The sequence below is a fragment of the Equus przewalskii genome, chromosome 29, assembly GCF_037783145.1.
Source record: "Equus przewalskii isolate Varuska chromosome 29, EquPr2, whole genome shotgun sequence".
Lineage (NCBI taxonomy): Eukaryota > Metazoa > Chordata > Mammalia > Perissodactyla > Equidae > Equus > Equus przewalskii.
The window spans coordinates 24,996,393-25,013,012 of NC_091859.1; the positions used below are offsets into that span (position 1 = coordinate 24,996,393).

A 16,620-nucleotide genomic window follows, 5' to 3' on the forward strand; every position below is an offset into this window, starting at 1 on the left:
AAAATGAAAGGGGTTGTTGAGATTAAATAAAATTTTCCTGGCACATAGTAAATATTATTACGTGTTTCTGCCACTGCATGGTAAAACAAATTATTAGTAAACTATCAATTACCTGATTTAATGGTTTTATGACAAGTTATTTGTGGTCCTTCCCTCAGAAGGAGGGAAGAGAGAGAAGTCTGGTGATAAGACAAGAGTTCCTATGGCTAAGGAAAGGGCAGGTGAGGGACGGTAGGCTGTGAAGCAGAGTTCCCCCCAAATGGTCAAGGTGTCAGGAGGGGAGGTAGTGGAGCCACATGTTCACTAAGCTGTGCATCAGTCAAGATAGTATCCTAAGGAACTCATCGTCTGAATTCTTAGTTGCATCCATTCTTTGGTATTATTTTTTTCTCTTAGTAGTCAGCTAAAAATTCCTTCTGAAACTTTTTAACTGAGCCTTGACAAAACTGTGCATTCTCCATGAATAGAAGGGGCAGTTGGTTCCTTGTAATTTAGGTATGTAGTAGCAGCCAGGTAAAAAACGAATGATCAGGGACAATTGAAAATGTTTCATTTTACAATTTTTCCTGATAGTCCTTTTCATTTCTGTACCTTTTCTTCTTCTCTTGAACTTCGTAGAAGCTGAGTGATGGAATTTACTTCCTTGGGACATCTGACTTTGCTGTCCTCAGGCTTTTATTTTTTTACCCAGTAGCTTTCCAGATAGTTGGTACTTTTGGGTGAGCAATGTATTACTGAAGATATGTGAGAGTTAGGAAATTAGTTTTTATTTAAATGTTTAAACTGAGAGCAGATGTTAAATATTGTCCTTCCAGAAATGTAAGAAACTTGATTTGTATGTTTTTGTTTTCCATGCCTTCAGGCTAGCAACATGGTAAGTGTTTTAATATATAACTTACTCTTTTGAAGATATTTTAAATTTTGGCATATATAAAATCTTGCAAAGATTCTAGACTTTGATACATTGTTCCCTTTTTCTACACAGATTTTGTTAATTTTCCTACAAAAAATGGATTTGCTACTAACCAAAACTCCTCCTGATGACATAAAGAACAGTGTCCTACCAATGGTCTACAGAGCACTAGAGGCTCCTTCCATTCAGATTCAGGTATAATATTTGATCTTTTTTCTTTGATGATAATTTTGATTCTTAAAGCAAAAGAAAGAAGTACATTTTGGGTTTAAGTCATAAAGTCTCCTATATAAAACTCAATAGTATATATTAATCCATATTGAATTGCATTATACACTGTTACTAAAATGTATCCACTCCTAACTAATTTAAAGAATCAGTTGACACATACCTGTATTAATGAAGTAAAATGATTAATTGCTTTTATTTATCAGAAAGGCACTATTGTAGAAGGTTTGATTTATTGTAGTTTGGATTATTTTATACCTTCTTCCTAAGTGGGTCACATATGAAATAAAATGTCAGAGATCTATGTGCCTTTTTCTTATGAAAATGTTAAGTAGGTACTTCCCATACTCATAATTTTCTTTCATGCATAGTAAGTCAGTCTTCTATTTAGAAATGTTATGCCTTCTGCATTGAAGTTAATCTGTATAGCAGGTAGATAGACAAGCAGACAGTAAATTAGTGTGACCATTCCTATTGCATTTATAGTCATGCTTTTGTGTCACAAAGGTGATGTTAAAGCGTCTTGCACTGTGCCAAACTTTTAGTTCTGTAGCTTTGCTTCTGTGGGCTATGTGTCTAGAAAAAAAAAAATTTTGGATCACTATTAAAAGTGTAATTTAGTTTCTTGGGCTTTTTTTTTTTTTTACTTCAGAAAATAAATACTTATGTTAAGAACATCTCACTGGATAAATGGTTTCCTATGTAAAAGTTTATAGTGTCTTTGCCAGTATAGAAGTTCTGGTAAAGAAGAACGAAATTTTAATTTTTAGAGTTATTACCAAAGTTTTTTTTTTAATGTGAACCTAATACCATATGTATAAGGTCACTTTTATGGTCATTTGAGACTTTGCCTGCTAAGTTCTTTTGTTTATTCAAAGTTGTGAAGTCGATATTAAAATTTTTTCCTTCTAAGGTGATAGCGTCTCAAAAGTGAGGATATGCTGCGTTTGTCCAAATGACATGGCATAATTGGGGAAGGTGTACTTACTTCTATTTTTTAGCCCTTTCCAAAGGAGTTGTGAATTATAGCTTCTTGAAGCATTCCCACAGGCCCTATGTGGCCAACCTGGTTTTATATTCAGTGAGATTAGGAAGGAGGGAGACTGTTGAGTGACCTGGGCCATTTTTCTTCCTCGGGGGATTAGTTTGGCTAATAAGTATCAGCCACTGTTTTATTGAAATAGTTAATATATAATTCAGATCAACCTGTGCAACTTTGCTGAGTTTTAGAAACCAGCATTTCTGTTATCATTCAGTGTCTTTAGTCACCAGTCCAAATGACTAGTATCAACACTGCTTGGTAAGAGTCTGATAAAGTTAAAGCCTGTCTAAGTTTTGGGAGAGTCCTAGAGCAAGAGCAAGAAACAAAAGGCTTTATTTACCTCAAGCTTCATGCAAGTAGAAGGCTACAAAGTAACTCCTGAAATTCATTTTTGGAGTGATATTTTTAAAGTGAAGTTTGATTAGAATATTTAAGAGGCTAGAGAGTTTAGAAAAACATTTGGAAAAGTAGAAGGTGGTTTGCAAGAGTTAGGGTCTTTAGAGGCATTAATAGAAACGTATGTGTGAACCAGCTTTTTAACTTATTTACCTTTAAAATTAAACATGTAAACAATGACAAACAAACACATAGCAACAGAGATTGGATTGGTGGTTACCATAGGGGAAGGGAAGAGAGGGGAGGGCAAAAGGGGTGATTAGGTGTGTGGTGATGGACTGTAATTAGTGTTTGGGTGGTGAACATGATGTAATCTACTCAGAATTCGAAATATATTATGATGTACTTCTGAAAGCTATAATGTTATAATCCAACGTTACTGCAATAAAAAAATTAACATGTAAAACATGTAAACATTTTACATGTAAACATGTAAAACATGTAAAAGATATGTTCATTCTTCCCTCCTAACCACCAGTTATTAAGTATAAAATCAGGTGCAACTTCTTGAGAATGTGCTATTTGGACTTCCTTGAGTTTTGTTGTTTTCAGTCTCCTGTTCTTAGGTTTTTCATCCTATCTCCTCCTAGGGAGAGAGCTCTCTCCTCATTTAGCTAGTTAAGATTTGGTTTGTAAGTTAAGATTTGCCTTTTTGTAACCTACTGCTAGATTATACAGCATGATGCACTCATGAGCTCTCTCTCGTGCACACACTCTCTCCCTCTCATCAGTTAAAGGCTGATCTTCCATCAGGAGGCACCCTCTGGTAACAGGAGCAGTGTCTCACTGCCTGCTCACTCTGGTCCGTTCCTCCCATCTGTGGAAAATGGTTTTTAAATGTAGCTTATATTTCTTATCCTCAAATTATGTCACCCATTTAATTATTATAGTTCTGAGTGGATATAAACATGTAACTCCCTTATATCTACCTTTTGAAAATCTTGGAATACGTTAAAGCAAATAAAATACTGGCCAGTAGTTTGATAACAGATTCTTAGTACTTAATTCATTTCTGTCTGCAAATGGATATCTTTAAGTTTACCAAATATTGTCAATGATTCCTTCCTTGATACACATTTATACTTCCTTTTCTTCAGTAATTTCTTCTCCTATACTTGGCTACAAGGATCATTCTTAATAAGGTATCTGAGATGTGTATTCTTCAGCCACTTAGTTCTCAAGCCATTTCTTGTTCTTTTCCTTGTCTCAATTAATCCCCTACCCTCAATTATCCCCCTTTTTCGTCTGTTATCCTCAGAGTTCCCAGTTCCAGTCATTTGTAATATGGCAGGTATTAGTTAACAAGAATGTTTTAAATAACTTTTTCCTGTTTCTATGAGTTATACTTGCTTAAGTATCAGAATTTGGAAGTACTTAAAAATATTTTAAAAATTAAAATCCTCTCTCAGAGTTGCTCATAATGTTTTCAGGTATATTCTTGTAGTCTTTTTTTCCTGAGCCTGTAGACAAACACATGTACGTACACATTTTAAAAATTGGGATTATATAATAGTGTCTTAATGTGTTTTCTCCTCACTATTATTAAACTATCTTTTAAAAGATATTTTAAGAGTTTGTATTATATTCCATCATATGGATATTTGTAACAGCTAATTAATCCCTTATTTAAGAGGAATAGTTTTACGTGACTTTATATTTGATTTTCTCTCGTTGTGAAAGACAGGAAAACTTAGGTGTTTCTATTTTTATTTTTATTTATTTATTTTTTTTTTGAGGAAGATTAGCCCTGAGCTAACATCTGCCACCAATCCTCCTGCTGTTGCTGGGGAAGACTGGGCCTGAGCTAATATCCGTGCCCATCTCCCTCTACTTTATTTTATTTATTTATTTATTTTTTGAGGAAGATTAGCCCTGAGCTAACTGCTGCCAATCCCCCTCTTTTCGCTGAGGAAGACTGGCCCTGAGCTAACATTCATGCCCATCTTCCTCCACTTTATATGTGGGACGCCTACCACAGCATGGCTTTTTGCCAAGCGGTGCCATCTGCACCCAGGATCTGAACCGGCAAACCCCGGGCCGCTGAGGCAGAACGTGTGCACTTAACTCCTGCGCCACCGGGCCGGCCCTGGTGTTTCTATTTTTAAAAATAAATGAGGAGTTGTGTTATCAGGGAAGGAAATTAGGAATGAGGCCAGAGAATTTTGGTACCATATGCTAGTTATATAACCTACCATGATTTCAAGTAAGGTCTTCTGAGCCTGTTTCATCTCTAGAATTAAAAACTGATAATAGCTTTTCTTCTTTCAAATAATTGTGGGAAGGACCAAATGATGTAAAATACATAAAAGTTTATTTCAAACTGTGTGACAAATTAGCCAGGCAAATGCAATTTTTCTTTTTTGCTGAGAAAGATTCACCCTGAGATAACATCTGTGGTCCATCTTCCTTTTCTTTCCTCCCCAAAGCCCCAGTATATAGTTGTATATTCTCTTTGTAGGCATTCTAGTTCTTCTGTGTTAGCTGCCATTACAGCATGGCTACTGACAGATGAGTGGTGTGATTCTGTGCCCAGGAACCGAACCTGGGCTGCCGAAGCAGAACGTGCTGAACTTTAACCAGTAAGCCATCAGGACTGGCTCGCGAAATTTTTTTTAGTATGTGAGAGAAAGGGTGAGAAAATCTTTCCCTAAGATTGATTTGATTTATTTTCTTAATAGGAACTCTGTCTAAACATCATTCCAACCTTTGCAAATCTTATAGACTACCCTTCCATGAAAAATGCTTTGATACCAAGAATTAAAAATGCATGTCTACAAACGTCTTCCCTTGCTGTAAGTAATTGCATGTTAATTTTTGTTTTTCTTTCACTTCTCGTTGGTTTAAATAATTTTCTTATTGTTTAATAACTCTTTTATAGTTCATTTATTTCATCTTGTCTGTAGGTAACCTATATGTAGTACTATAAAAGTGAGCATTAGCTATAGTTTCCTTGATGTATATGTTTACAATACTGCATCCCTGACCTTCCTCCCTGTCCCCTAAATTTTAATGTTTTAGTGGAAAATTTAAGTGATTTTTTTTTCTTAATCCTTTTCTGCTATAACTCACAATTCATTTTGTTGGTAGTTTTAAAATAATCATGAGATTTTTAACTTGGTGTATAAACCTAAACATTTTTTGATTGGCTTCCTTTTATTAACTGCCTCTTTTTTTAGTCATTTCTCTGTAAATTTTTTAGAGAGAAAAGTTTCTAAAGCCCCCGCTTAACTTGTCTACCTTCAAAAACAGTAAAGGGTACAATAAAGAAATAAATTAATAAGAGTGCAAGTGGGAGGAAATAGTTGTACTCAGAAAGCTAGGTGAAGAGTTGCATCCTTTGAATACAAAATTTTAACACTAAGTTACTTGGTAGTCAAGGAGGTAGAGTATATAACATAATTCTCATTGTCTCATATTGGGAGCAATAAATGTTCCCAACCTTTTTTCTAACACTAAATCATAAGAATTTATCTCTTTGATATTTCTTTATAGAAGTAACATTGAATACTCTCTTCAAATAGCAGCTTTAGAAAAGAGGAAGAAATATCCTTCCTTCACCTGATCAGTCATTATATTCATATTTGATAATGGGCATATTATTAAATTTCCATTTTATTAAGATAGTTCTTTGTAGATCTTATCCATCTGTATTCAGTGAAATGTGAATTTAAATAAAAATAAGCGTTTATAGCTTAATAGAATTATAGGCAAAAGGAATTTAAATAATGATGCGATTTTACCTTATAGCCGTCTCATCCATTTTAGTTCTTGCTTTTTTGGTAGAAAGGTTCTGAGATGGAAAACTACACCAGAGTAGAAAAATATATCATTGTTTACTGAAATGAACAAGTATGAAATGAAGTCAAGAAACCTGAGTTTTTATTCTGACTCTTTTAACTATCCCTGTTCCCTTGGACAAGTCACTATACCTCTCTGAGTCTCTTTCTTCATCAACATTAAACGGATTTGAAATACAGTCCTTTTCTCTGAAATTTTCTAATTTTATGATTGAATTTTCAAAATAGGTGGTAGTAATATACAACTTAAATTTCAGTTTTCAGAATTCCCTTTAAAACATCACATAAGTCATACTATATTTTATGGCAGCATAAATTTATTTTAGCCTACATTTTGTCAAGGTACATGTTCTAGTTCAGTTCTAAGTCTGTATGCAGAGTGATGTGGGAAGCATGGATTATTAAATTAAATGATCTGTATTAATGCCCAGGGATGTTTGTATCTCTTGTTAAGATGCCAACTGATCCCTTAAAGGTATATTGTTGACAAGGAGTTATAATGAATGTATTTAGAACAGTAACTCTGGAATGTGTTTGCATTTTATGTACTACGTTCAGTGCTCCCTACCTTCAGAGTGGCAAATGGGAATTCCTGAGTTGCATTCGTAGACATAGACTTCTAAGGTTTAAAAGTTCTAACTAGGAAATTCTTGAAACATGAGTCATGAATGAGAATTATATTCTAATACTGTTCCCTGAAAATAAAAATACATTCTACACAGAGTTAGGTAAAATGCTCTCAAGAGCTCTATTTCTTCGTGACTTATATGACTAATATTTTATACATCATTAAAGAAAATAAACTAGTATTTCCAGTTTCTCTTTATATGTGTATATGTACACACACGCACATATAAAGAATGCAGCAATTCCTTTTATAAAACTGATTCTAAGAGCAAGTTAAGCCTTTAGATATTTTTTGAATTTATAATTTACTTCTTATGTTTGAATTTCAGAAAACAGTTGTGCGTTACATTTCAGAAGTTTTTTCAACTTTCTTGCAGAAATATGGTACTTTTGTAACCAGTTAAATTATTTTCTGCTTTTCTTAGTTTACTTTTTTTTTGAAAACTGGAGTTTTATTGATATTATGATCCTGACTGAAAGTATGCTGTCTTAAATTCTGGCTGAAAAAATAGAGTGTGAAATATTTATCAAAATAGTCAAGTGAATATAGATAGAATTTTGATAAAAGAGCTCCTAAATGTCAGGTTTTAGTAACTGTGTTAAAGATTTAGAAACGGAAAACTTTATGTAGGACAAATATAGATATCTTCACATGTTGTTAAAATATTTAGTTTAAGGATGAATTGAACCTGAGTTAGAGAAAAGTACTGGAAGCCCAGTAAAATTGATAACTTGGTGGGAGAATGTAGTCCTTTTTATAATTCAGGTGTTCCCAAAGAAATGTTCTTAGTAAACATATATATAGTAAAGCTTCTCAATCCTAATCATTTTATTTAAAATGATAGAAAATTGAAGTCATTCCTTCCCTTTAGTTAACTGGTGTCTTGGTAAAGCAATCATAAATTCTTTCTGAAACAAGTCAGGGGAATTAGTAAATACCTGAATTTCCTTTATTAATAAAGGATAGGAGGTTTTAAACTCACTTTTATTCTTGAGATTTTAACATATATCTATGTGAAGATGAAATTTACATTTAAATATTTTGTTCTAGATTGCAAAGACTTTAAATGGCTAATGCACTTTATCTCTTTTAATAGGTTCGTGTAAACTCACTAGTGTGCTTAGGAAAGATTTTGGAATACTTGGATAAGTGGTTTGTACTTGATGATATCCTGCCCTTCTTACAACAAATTCCATCCAAGGAACCTGCAGTCCTCATGGGAATTTTAGGTAGTTGAAAACTTAACGTCATTTAATGCTACTTTATCATTTTATAGTCATGTAAATAAATTTTCCAATCTATAAAACAGTTGTACTCTTCTTTCATGTATATAGCATTCAGTAATTGAAGAATGATGGGATAACTGCTATGATATAACTTTTCTTTTTGTTAGTTTTGGCAAAAACCGTAGAACCTGGACATTACAAAGGAGTAAGACATTTGGGAATCCTGGTTTCACAATATCATGATGACATGTAGTTTTCTCTGTAAAATGGTACCAAATAAGAGGCAAACAAAGCTTCTTAAAATGCTCATACCAGCCTTAATAATAATACCTGATGTTTATTTGGTACTTAATTTGTAAGAGGCATTATGTTGAGTATTTTCTCTGCGTTATCTTATTTTGTCCTCTCCAAAATCCAGTGAAATAGTACTATTATTTCTCTCCTACAGTAAGGAAACTGAGAATCAGAGAAGTGAAGTAAGTTATTCAAGGTTATACAACTGATAAGTAGTAGAGCTAGTTTTTAATTTAGAGGTGTTTAAATCTTAACCAGTATGCTTCACTGATATGTGATATGCTGATGAAGTATCTTACCCTTACAGGCCATTCTGTTCTATCAGCATAATTACAAATTACTCTGTCAAGAAACTCTGAAATTGTTTATAAATAATTGAAGTTATGAAAATCCAATCTGAAAATTCTGGGGGTCTGTTGTACTAATAGAATCAGACATAGCTGTAGAATCACAAGAACATTAACAAGTTCACTTTTTTGCTAAATTCTAAGTTCTTTGTTAATTTTGAAGAAAATCTTTATTACTTGGCTGTGTATTTTTAACACTTACTATAGTGCCTGATCTATCGAAAGCCCTCAGTAAATATTTGTAGGAATGGTCAGCAAGTAATTTATTGTAGACCTCTGTAGACATAAAACTTTTGGGATATAATATGAAACTTTTGGGCTCAAAGAAATTTGTCTTCTTGAGAGGGATTTTGGCATAGTGGAAAGAGCTCTAGACCCAATCCTGGCTGTGGCAGTTCCTGGAGTGATTTTGAAAAGTTTCATCATCTATCAAATGAGAATAAAAATAACATCATTATAGGAGTCTTGTGAGAATTCAGTGAGACAACCAAAGGGAAAGTAAAGAGCATAGTTCCTAGCAAATAAGCAGAAGTAGATGCTCAATAAAGTTTCTCTTTGAGTATATAAGTGAAATGTACATTAACAGGAGAATAATAGGGGATGGTATGTTTTAAAGCCTTGGATTATATACAAAATGCGTATAACACAAAAGCATTCAGAGAATGAGGACCACCTTGCTCAGTTTACTAAATGAAGGCCTTGTGGAATAGGTGAAACAAGCAGGATCTTGAAGTTTGAGTAAATAGGTGAGACAATAGGGAAGGATTGTGTGGAGTTGAATTAAGTTATTAAGGTTCAAACATGTTGTCTGATTGGTTAAAGAAGTGAATAAAGGTGTAGGATCTATGCTTACACACTTTAAAGTAGATGTCTCAAGTTTGAGTGAGAGGTCTGAAATAAGTATTTAGATGTTTTCAGGATAGAGAGGCATTCTGTAACCTTACTGCTGCACTGTAAGAACTGTACTTAGTTCTGATAGGATTTTTTTTTTTTTGGTGAGGAAGGTTCGCCCTGAGCTAACATCTGCTCCCAATTTTCCTCTTTTTTTTTTTTTTCCTTGAGGAAGATTAGCCCTGGGCTAACACCTGTGCCACTCTTCCTCTGCTTTGTATGTGGCATGCCTTCACAGCATGGCTGATGAGTAATAGGTCCATTCCCAGGGTCTGAACCTGTGAACCCAGGCTGCCAAAGCTGAGAGCATGGAACTTTAACCACTTAGCCACAGGGCCAGACCCGCTGATAGGCTTTTAATGTTAAAGTGTCATTAAATGTGCTCTTAAACCAAAAGGATACAGGGTAAATAGGTCATGGTGTTTAAATCTAAACTGATGATAAAGCTGAAATCATTCTAATTTGTAATAAGCACATCCTTGTTCTAAGCACAGATAGGGAGAAATTTGTAGCTACACTACTTATCATGAGATTTTATGTAGATACACTGTTTTCCTAATTTCTGTTAATTTGTGGTGTTGAATTATAAAATTTGTCTCATTCTTTTCTAATAGGTATTTACAAATGTACTTTTACTCATAAGAAGTTGGGAATCACCAAAGAGCAGCTGGCTGGAAAAGTGTTGCCTCATCTCATTCCCCTAAGTATTGAAAACAATCTTAATCTCAATCAGGTAGGAGTGGTTTTATGCTTTATTCAGTTTATTCAGCTTAATTGTTTTCTTGGCATTAAATATGTATATAAATATTGCTAAAACAAGGAAAAATATGCCACAGAGTTAAAGAAAGTTTGTGGGTCCAGAGTAAGGAGTATGTGAGGTGGAAGAATGGGTTTTTGAAGGCTTCATTGGGAGATACTAAATGAACAGAATGTTGAAAGATGTGTAGGATTTAGGGGTACTTCAAATTGGGGGCTGGGAAGTGGACATGAACAAAGAAAAGATTTGTTGTAATGTATCTGGGGTATATATTCATTATTTATTGTTACTTAACAAATCACCACAAACTTGATGATTTAAAACAACATGCATTTATTATCTCATAGTCTCTGTGGGTCTGCCAAGCCAGGGATGGATTCTCTGCTCAGTTTCTCACAATACTGCCATTGGGCTGGGGTCTCATCTGAATGCTCAACTAGGGGAAAGATCTGCTTCTAAACTCACTCACATGGTTGTTGGCAGGATTGAGTTCCTTTTGGGCTGTTGGACTGAAGGCCTCAATTTCCTAGCTCTCTGTTAGTTGGATGCCACCATCAATTCCTTGCTTCACGGGCCTCTCCAACATGGCAGCTTATTTCATCAAAGCCAGAAAGAGAGAGAGTCTGCTAGAAAGATGGAAGTTATTAGTCTCTTATAATGTAATCAAGTAAATGACATCCCATTAACTTTGCCGTATTCTGTTGGTTACGGGCAAGTCATAGGTCCTACTCACGCTCAAAAATGGGACTACACAAAGGCATGAGTAGCCAGAGGAGATAATTGGGAATCATTTTAGAATCTGTCTGCCATAGGAAATGAATAATCCAGTTTGACTGAGAGATACCTATAATACAATAAGGGAGTAATGGGAGAAAACAAATTGAGAATACAATTAAATGCCTGTCTGGTTTAGATATTTGAACCTTCAAGATGGGGTAAATGTTTGAGCGAAGGGGTAATGTGTTCAAAGATTATTATAGAATTATCTCTCTATATACATCTGTCACTGTAGTATCACAGCTATGTACTTAGGCGTCTTACTCCCTTGGAAGGCTGGTTATTATAGCTTATTGTTCATTATATACCCAGCACTTAGTGCAGTGCCACAAATAAAAATACTTATCAAATTGAGAGAATTTGAGGTACAGAGTAATGACAAGGTGTTTTGTTGACCATAGAACTGGTGTTTAATGAAGTATAATGGGAAAGACTGGGAAGGGTTACTGTTCAATTGAGAGTGTCAGAAATGGATAGGCAGGCAAGATTTGGAATTAAGGACTGAAAGTGAATTAGAGCAGTGAAGGAAGCAGAAAGCTGGGAGTTAAGCAAGAGAGCTTTTGGCATAGGAGAGATGCTAAGTGAATGGAGTTTTGGAATTAGTGTAATCTGTAAAATTAGTCAGATCCAAAATTTAATTTGAAGTGGTAGGGTAAGCATCTGAAAGTTTGTGTCCCTAGATTTCAATTTTTGGCTTGATAGTTTCTTCGTATCTTGGATGGCAGGGTTGAGGTTATGACTGGCAAAAAGAGCAACAGTGAATCTTGGAGAAGAATAGGATAATAATATGCCTGATAGTCTTCAACTTTTGGTCATTTCTGTTGTTACTTCTCGTATTTATGATTTGGAGTGTTTTAAAATACTCCTGAATGCTTATTTCAGGATATATGATTCCATTTGAAACGTGTTAGTTTTCTTCAGCTTTGTGGTTGATTTTTTTTTTTTCGAGGAAGGTTAGCCCTGAACTAACATCAACTGCCAATCCTCCTGTTTTTGCTGAGGAAGACTGTCCCTGAGCTAACATCAGTACCCATCTTCCTCTATTTTATATGTGGGATGCCTGCCTACCATGGCTTGATAAGCCGTGCGTAGGTCCACACCTGGGATCCAAACCAGCAAACCCCAGGCTGCTGAAGCAGAATGTGCGAACTTAACCACTGTGTCACCAGGCTGGCCCCTGTGGTTGATTTTTAAGAAACCTATTTTCATCAACAGAAATAGTTTGATTCATATCTTCTGGTATTTGACAGTACAGTAGTCCCCCCCTTATCCAAAGGGGGTGCATTCCAAGACCCCCAGTGGATGCTTGAAACTGCAGACAGTACCAAACCCTATACTGTGTTTTTTCCTATAAATACATACCTATGATAAAGTTTAATTTATAAATTAGGCACAGTAAGAGATTAACAACAATAATAATAAAATAGAAGAATTATAATGATATACTGTAATACAAGCAACCTCAGCATATGATTTTTTTTCTTTAAGTTGAGAACTTTCACCTTTTCACTTAAAGGAAGTGCTTTACAGCTTCTTTTTGGCATGTTTGAATCGCCAGCATCACTACTCTTGTGCTTTGGGGCCACTATTAAGTAAAATAAGGATTACTTGAACACAAGCACTGCAATACTACAACAGTCCATGGCTACTAAGTGACTAATGGGCAGGTAGCGTGGATATGCTGGACAAAGAGGTGATTCACATCCTAGGCCAGACGGAGCGGGACGGCATGAGATTTCATCATGCTCCTCAGAATGGCATGCAATTTAAAACTTATGAGTTGTTTCTCTCTGGAATTTTCCGTTTAATATTTTCAGACCGTAGTTGGCTGCAGGTAGCTGAAATTATGGAAAGCAAAACTGCAGATAAGGATGGGGGGCTTCTATAGTTATCATGGACATGGTCTGCTTTCCTATTATTTCGTGGACAAGTTTCCTAATTCAAGTTTGCTGTGTTGTTAGTTCTGATTTAAAATAATCTAAGTATATTATGCATTATATGAAAAAGACAAAGTAACTTAGGAAAATACAGTTTTAGCATTTGATTAAAAAACAGCAAATAGCATGTAGCAATCAAAGTAATCACAACTTGTGTTGGAGTGTTCCTAAGACCATCCTCAAATTCAGTGTTTGACTAGTAGGACTCACAGGCCTCAGCATATCATTGTGCTCACAGCTATGATTTATTATAGTGAAAGGATATAAAGCAAAATCAGCAAAGGGAGAAGGCTCATAGGACAAAGTCTGGAGGAAACCAAGGTCAAGCTTCCAGAATCATCTCCTTGGAGTCACAAAGATTGCACTTAATTTCCCTGGTAATGAGTTGTGACAATATTTGTGAAATGTTGCTAACCAGGGAAGCTCGTTAGAGACTTAGTGCCCAGAGTTTTTACTGGTAACTGATCAACTACCACCCTGCCTGTCATGTAATCAGATTCCAGACTCCAAGAAGGAAAGCAGGTGTTCAGCGTAAAACATTCTTTGCGCAGTTTAGGCACAGTGAGCCACTATCATCCTGGACACCACCAAGGACCAAGCTCGCAAGCAGGCCTTTCCAAGGACAGCGGTTCAGGCCTACTGCGCCAACCACATGCAACAAGATGGATGAACTGCTCAGACATAATGTTGAGCAAATGAGGCCGGACACAGAAGGGGATCTACGGAATGATTCCATTTACACAAAGTACCAAACAGTCAGAACTACACTGCTGGAAGTCAGAATAATGTTTACTCATAGGGTGAGGGGTTGGGAAATAACTGGAAGCGGGGAGCACAAGGAAGCTCCTGGGGTCCTGCCAATGTTCTGTTGGTCCTCTGACCACTGGTTCAAATCAGTTTGTGAATTTTTTGAGATGTGCACTTGTATACTCTTCTGTTGGTATGTTATATTTCATTAAAAAGTTCAATGATTTTTAAATGACCTAATTTGTCTTAAATTGACTCTAATTAAGGAGTCAGTCATGGTAAACTGCTAAGGAAATATGCCTTTAGTTACCCTCATAATAAGACAAAGGATAAATGGATGGTAGAGCATGGTGAGAAGCAGTGTAATGTAGTAGAAAAGAGCACAAACTTTGGAGACAAACTTAGTATGAATTCTAATTCTGCCGTACGTTATTTAGTATCTCTGAGTAAGTTGCTTTCTCTCTTGCTGAGCCTGAGTTTTCTCACTTATAGAATAGAAATACTAATAAACCTACTTTGAAAAGTTGTGAGGATTAATACAAGAGTGTACGTATAAAGCACCTAGCACAAAGATGTAATTATAAGATTTGGGGAGGGAAAGAAAGCAGTTTCTAGATTCTTCCTGTAATATATGGTATTATTCAAATAAATTATTTATGATGACCCTGAAGTACTATAAGAATTATCATTTAACCAAAGTTTAACCAGCGCTAAACTGTGTTAATATATAATGTTAGATGTACTTTATGAACATTAATTATTTGAGAGTTAGGTTATGTACATTTAATATTTCTACAAAATTTTTAGAAAACAAGGTTTATTTTAGCAAAACGTCTTTTTTATAACGATCTGAATAAATAATAATTTTTATGCATTATTAAACATATTGTTTGACATATGGACAAATTCAGATGGTCCATTTTGGATTATTTTAGGAAAATCTATATATAATAACTGCCAGGGGTGAATTTATATAATACTCCTGAATAAGAGCTGTTAGACATCTCAGGATAGAAAACTTATTGAGACGTGTTATGTAAAACTTAAAAGACTCATCAGCTATATCACCACCATACAGAGATATTGTAAAAACTTGCTATGATATGCTGAGTTTAAATATACTATTCTTGTGACATCAGTGCTATGACTGGGTCGTATTCTGGTAAAAATAGAGAATATTATGATTAACTCGTTATATTATCTTATTAGATTACATTAGCTGCTAACTGGAAACATCATAACCATATCAATTTCTCATTATACCAGTTCAATTCTTTCATTTCCGTCATAAAAGAAATGCTTAGTAGATTGGAGACTGAACATAAGACTAAACTGGAGCAACTTCATATAATGCAAGAACAGCAGAAGTAAGTAGGCTGCATATGAATTGCACATTGTCCAAGAGTGAGATTAAAGTTGTCTCCTGTTGATTTTCTGGAATATGGACTAGAAAAACTGATGAATTTCAATTTGACCATGTATAAGACATTTAAAATTTTTCCAGAATATTGAGTTGAACTGAGTTAAAATAGAATGTTGTTGAAAATCTAATGTCATTTCTGAGTACAAAAGTGTAATATGATATAATCTTACCATTTTCTCTATATAAAGAAAATTCTATTTCTGAGACAATCACTTGTCAGCATTAGCCACTGGCATGGTAAACTCAGGGAACTGATAACCAAGAGTACCACTTATAAATATTTTTCAAATCTGTGAAACCCTGGTGTTTTGATTCCCCCGTCTCTTTCCTCTAACTCCAGAAACATTTATAGAAAGCATTTATTTCCTATGTAATACCACAACATCTACGTCTTCTTTTTTAGAGAGCATTTTCTAAATTATTTGCAAAATACTAGTATTCAAAGGAAGAAAAGAAAGGTGGAAATTATTCACTGGAGAATGCCAGTTTATTAAAATCAAATCTCCACTACATTCTTTGCCCCAGAGAAAAACACATGATTTTAAGATGCCTGTTAAAGTTGAATATCCTGAACCAAAAGACATCTGAAAATCAGTAAAATTGATGTTAATCATGAGCAAGGTCCCTAAATAGAAACTTTTTACCTTCTCCCCCAGTGTAAGATGAAGGCTAATGGAAGTACATACGCAAGGATAGAGTGATAGGAAATAGCCTTTTGTATGCTCTCAAGTGTTCTGTGATGTATATATTTATGATGTTTGATGGATTGGCTATATTAACATAGGAATCCTGAGAAATAATTTTTGAAAATTTTTAATAGAAATTTTTGATGTCTAGTATTTATTCTTTTTTGTTTTTTTAAAGATTTTATTTTTCCTTTTTCTCCCCAAAGCCCCCTGGTACATAGTTGTATATATTTTTTTAGTTGTGGGTCCTTCTAGTTGTGGCGTGTGGGACACTGCCTCAGCATGGCTTGATGAACCGTCCCATGTCCGTGCCCAGCATCTGAACCGGTGAAACCCTGGGCCACCAAAGCTGAGCGCATGAACTTAACCGCTTGGCCATGGAGCCAGCCCACTATTATTTATTCTTTTTTTTTTTTTTTTTGAGGAAGATTAGCCCTGAGCTAACTGCTGCCAATCCTTCTCTTTTCACTGAGGAAGATTGGCCCTGAGCTAACATCCATGCCCATCTTCTTCTACTTTATATGTGGGACG

General features: G+C 35.0%; 1 protein-coding gene across 4 annotated transcripts in view; it reads left to right on the plus strand.

The window, feature by feature from the left end:
* SCYL2 (SCY1 like pseudokinase 2) overlaps positions 1-16,620 on the plus strand; it is a 66,992-nt gene that overhangs the window by 43,628 nt on the left and 6,744 nt on the right. For all 4 annotated transcript variants that reach the window (XM_008516375.2, XM_008516376.2, XM_070599796.1 and 1 more), the window contains exons 10-14: positions 986-1,108; positions 5,258-5,371; positions 8,101-8,233; positions 10,377-10,495; positions 15,247-15,347. In XM_008516375.2, coding sequence (XP_008514597.1) covers positions 986-1,108; positions 5,258-5,371; positions 8,101-8,233; positions 10,377-10,495; positions 15,247-15,347 — 590 coding nt within the window. The remainder of the gene's footprint in view (positions 1-985; positions 1,109-5,257; positions 5,372-8,100; positions 8,234-10,376; positions 10,496-15,246; positions 15,348-16,620) is intronic.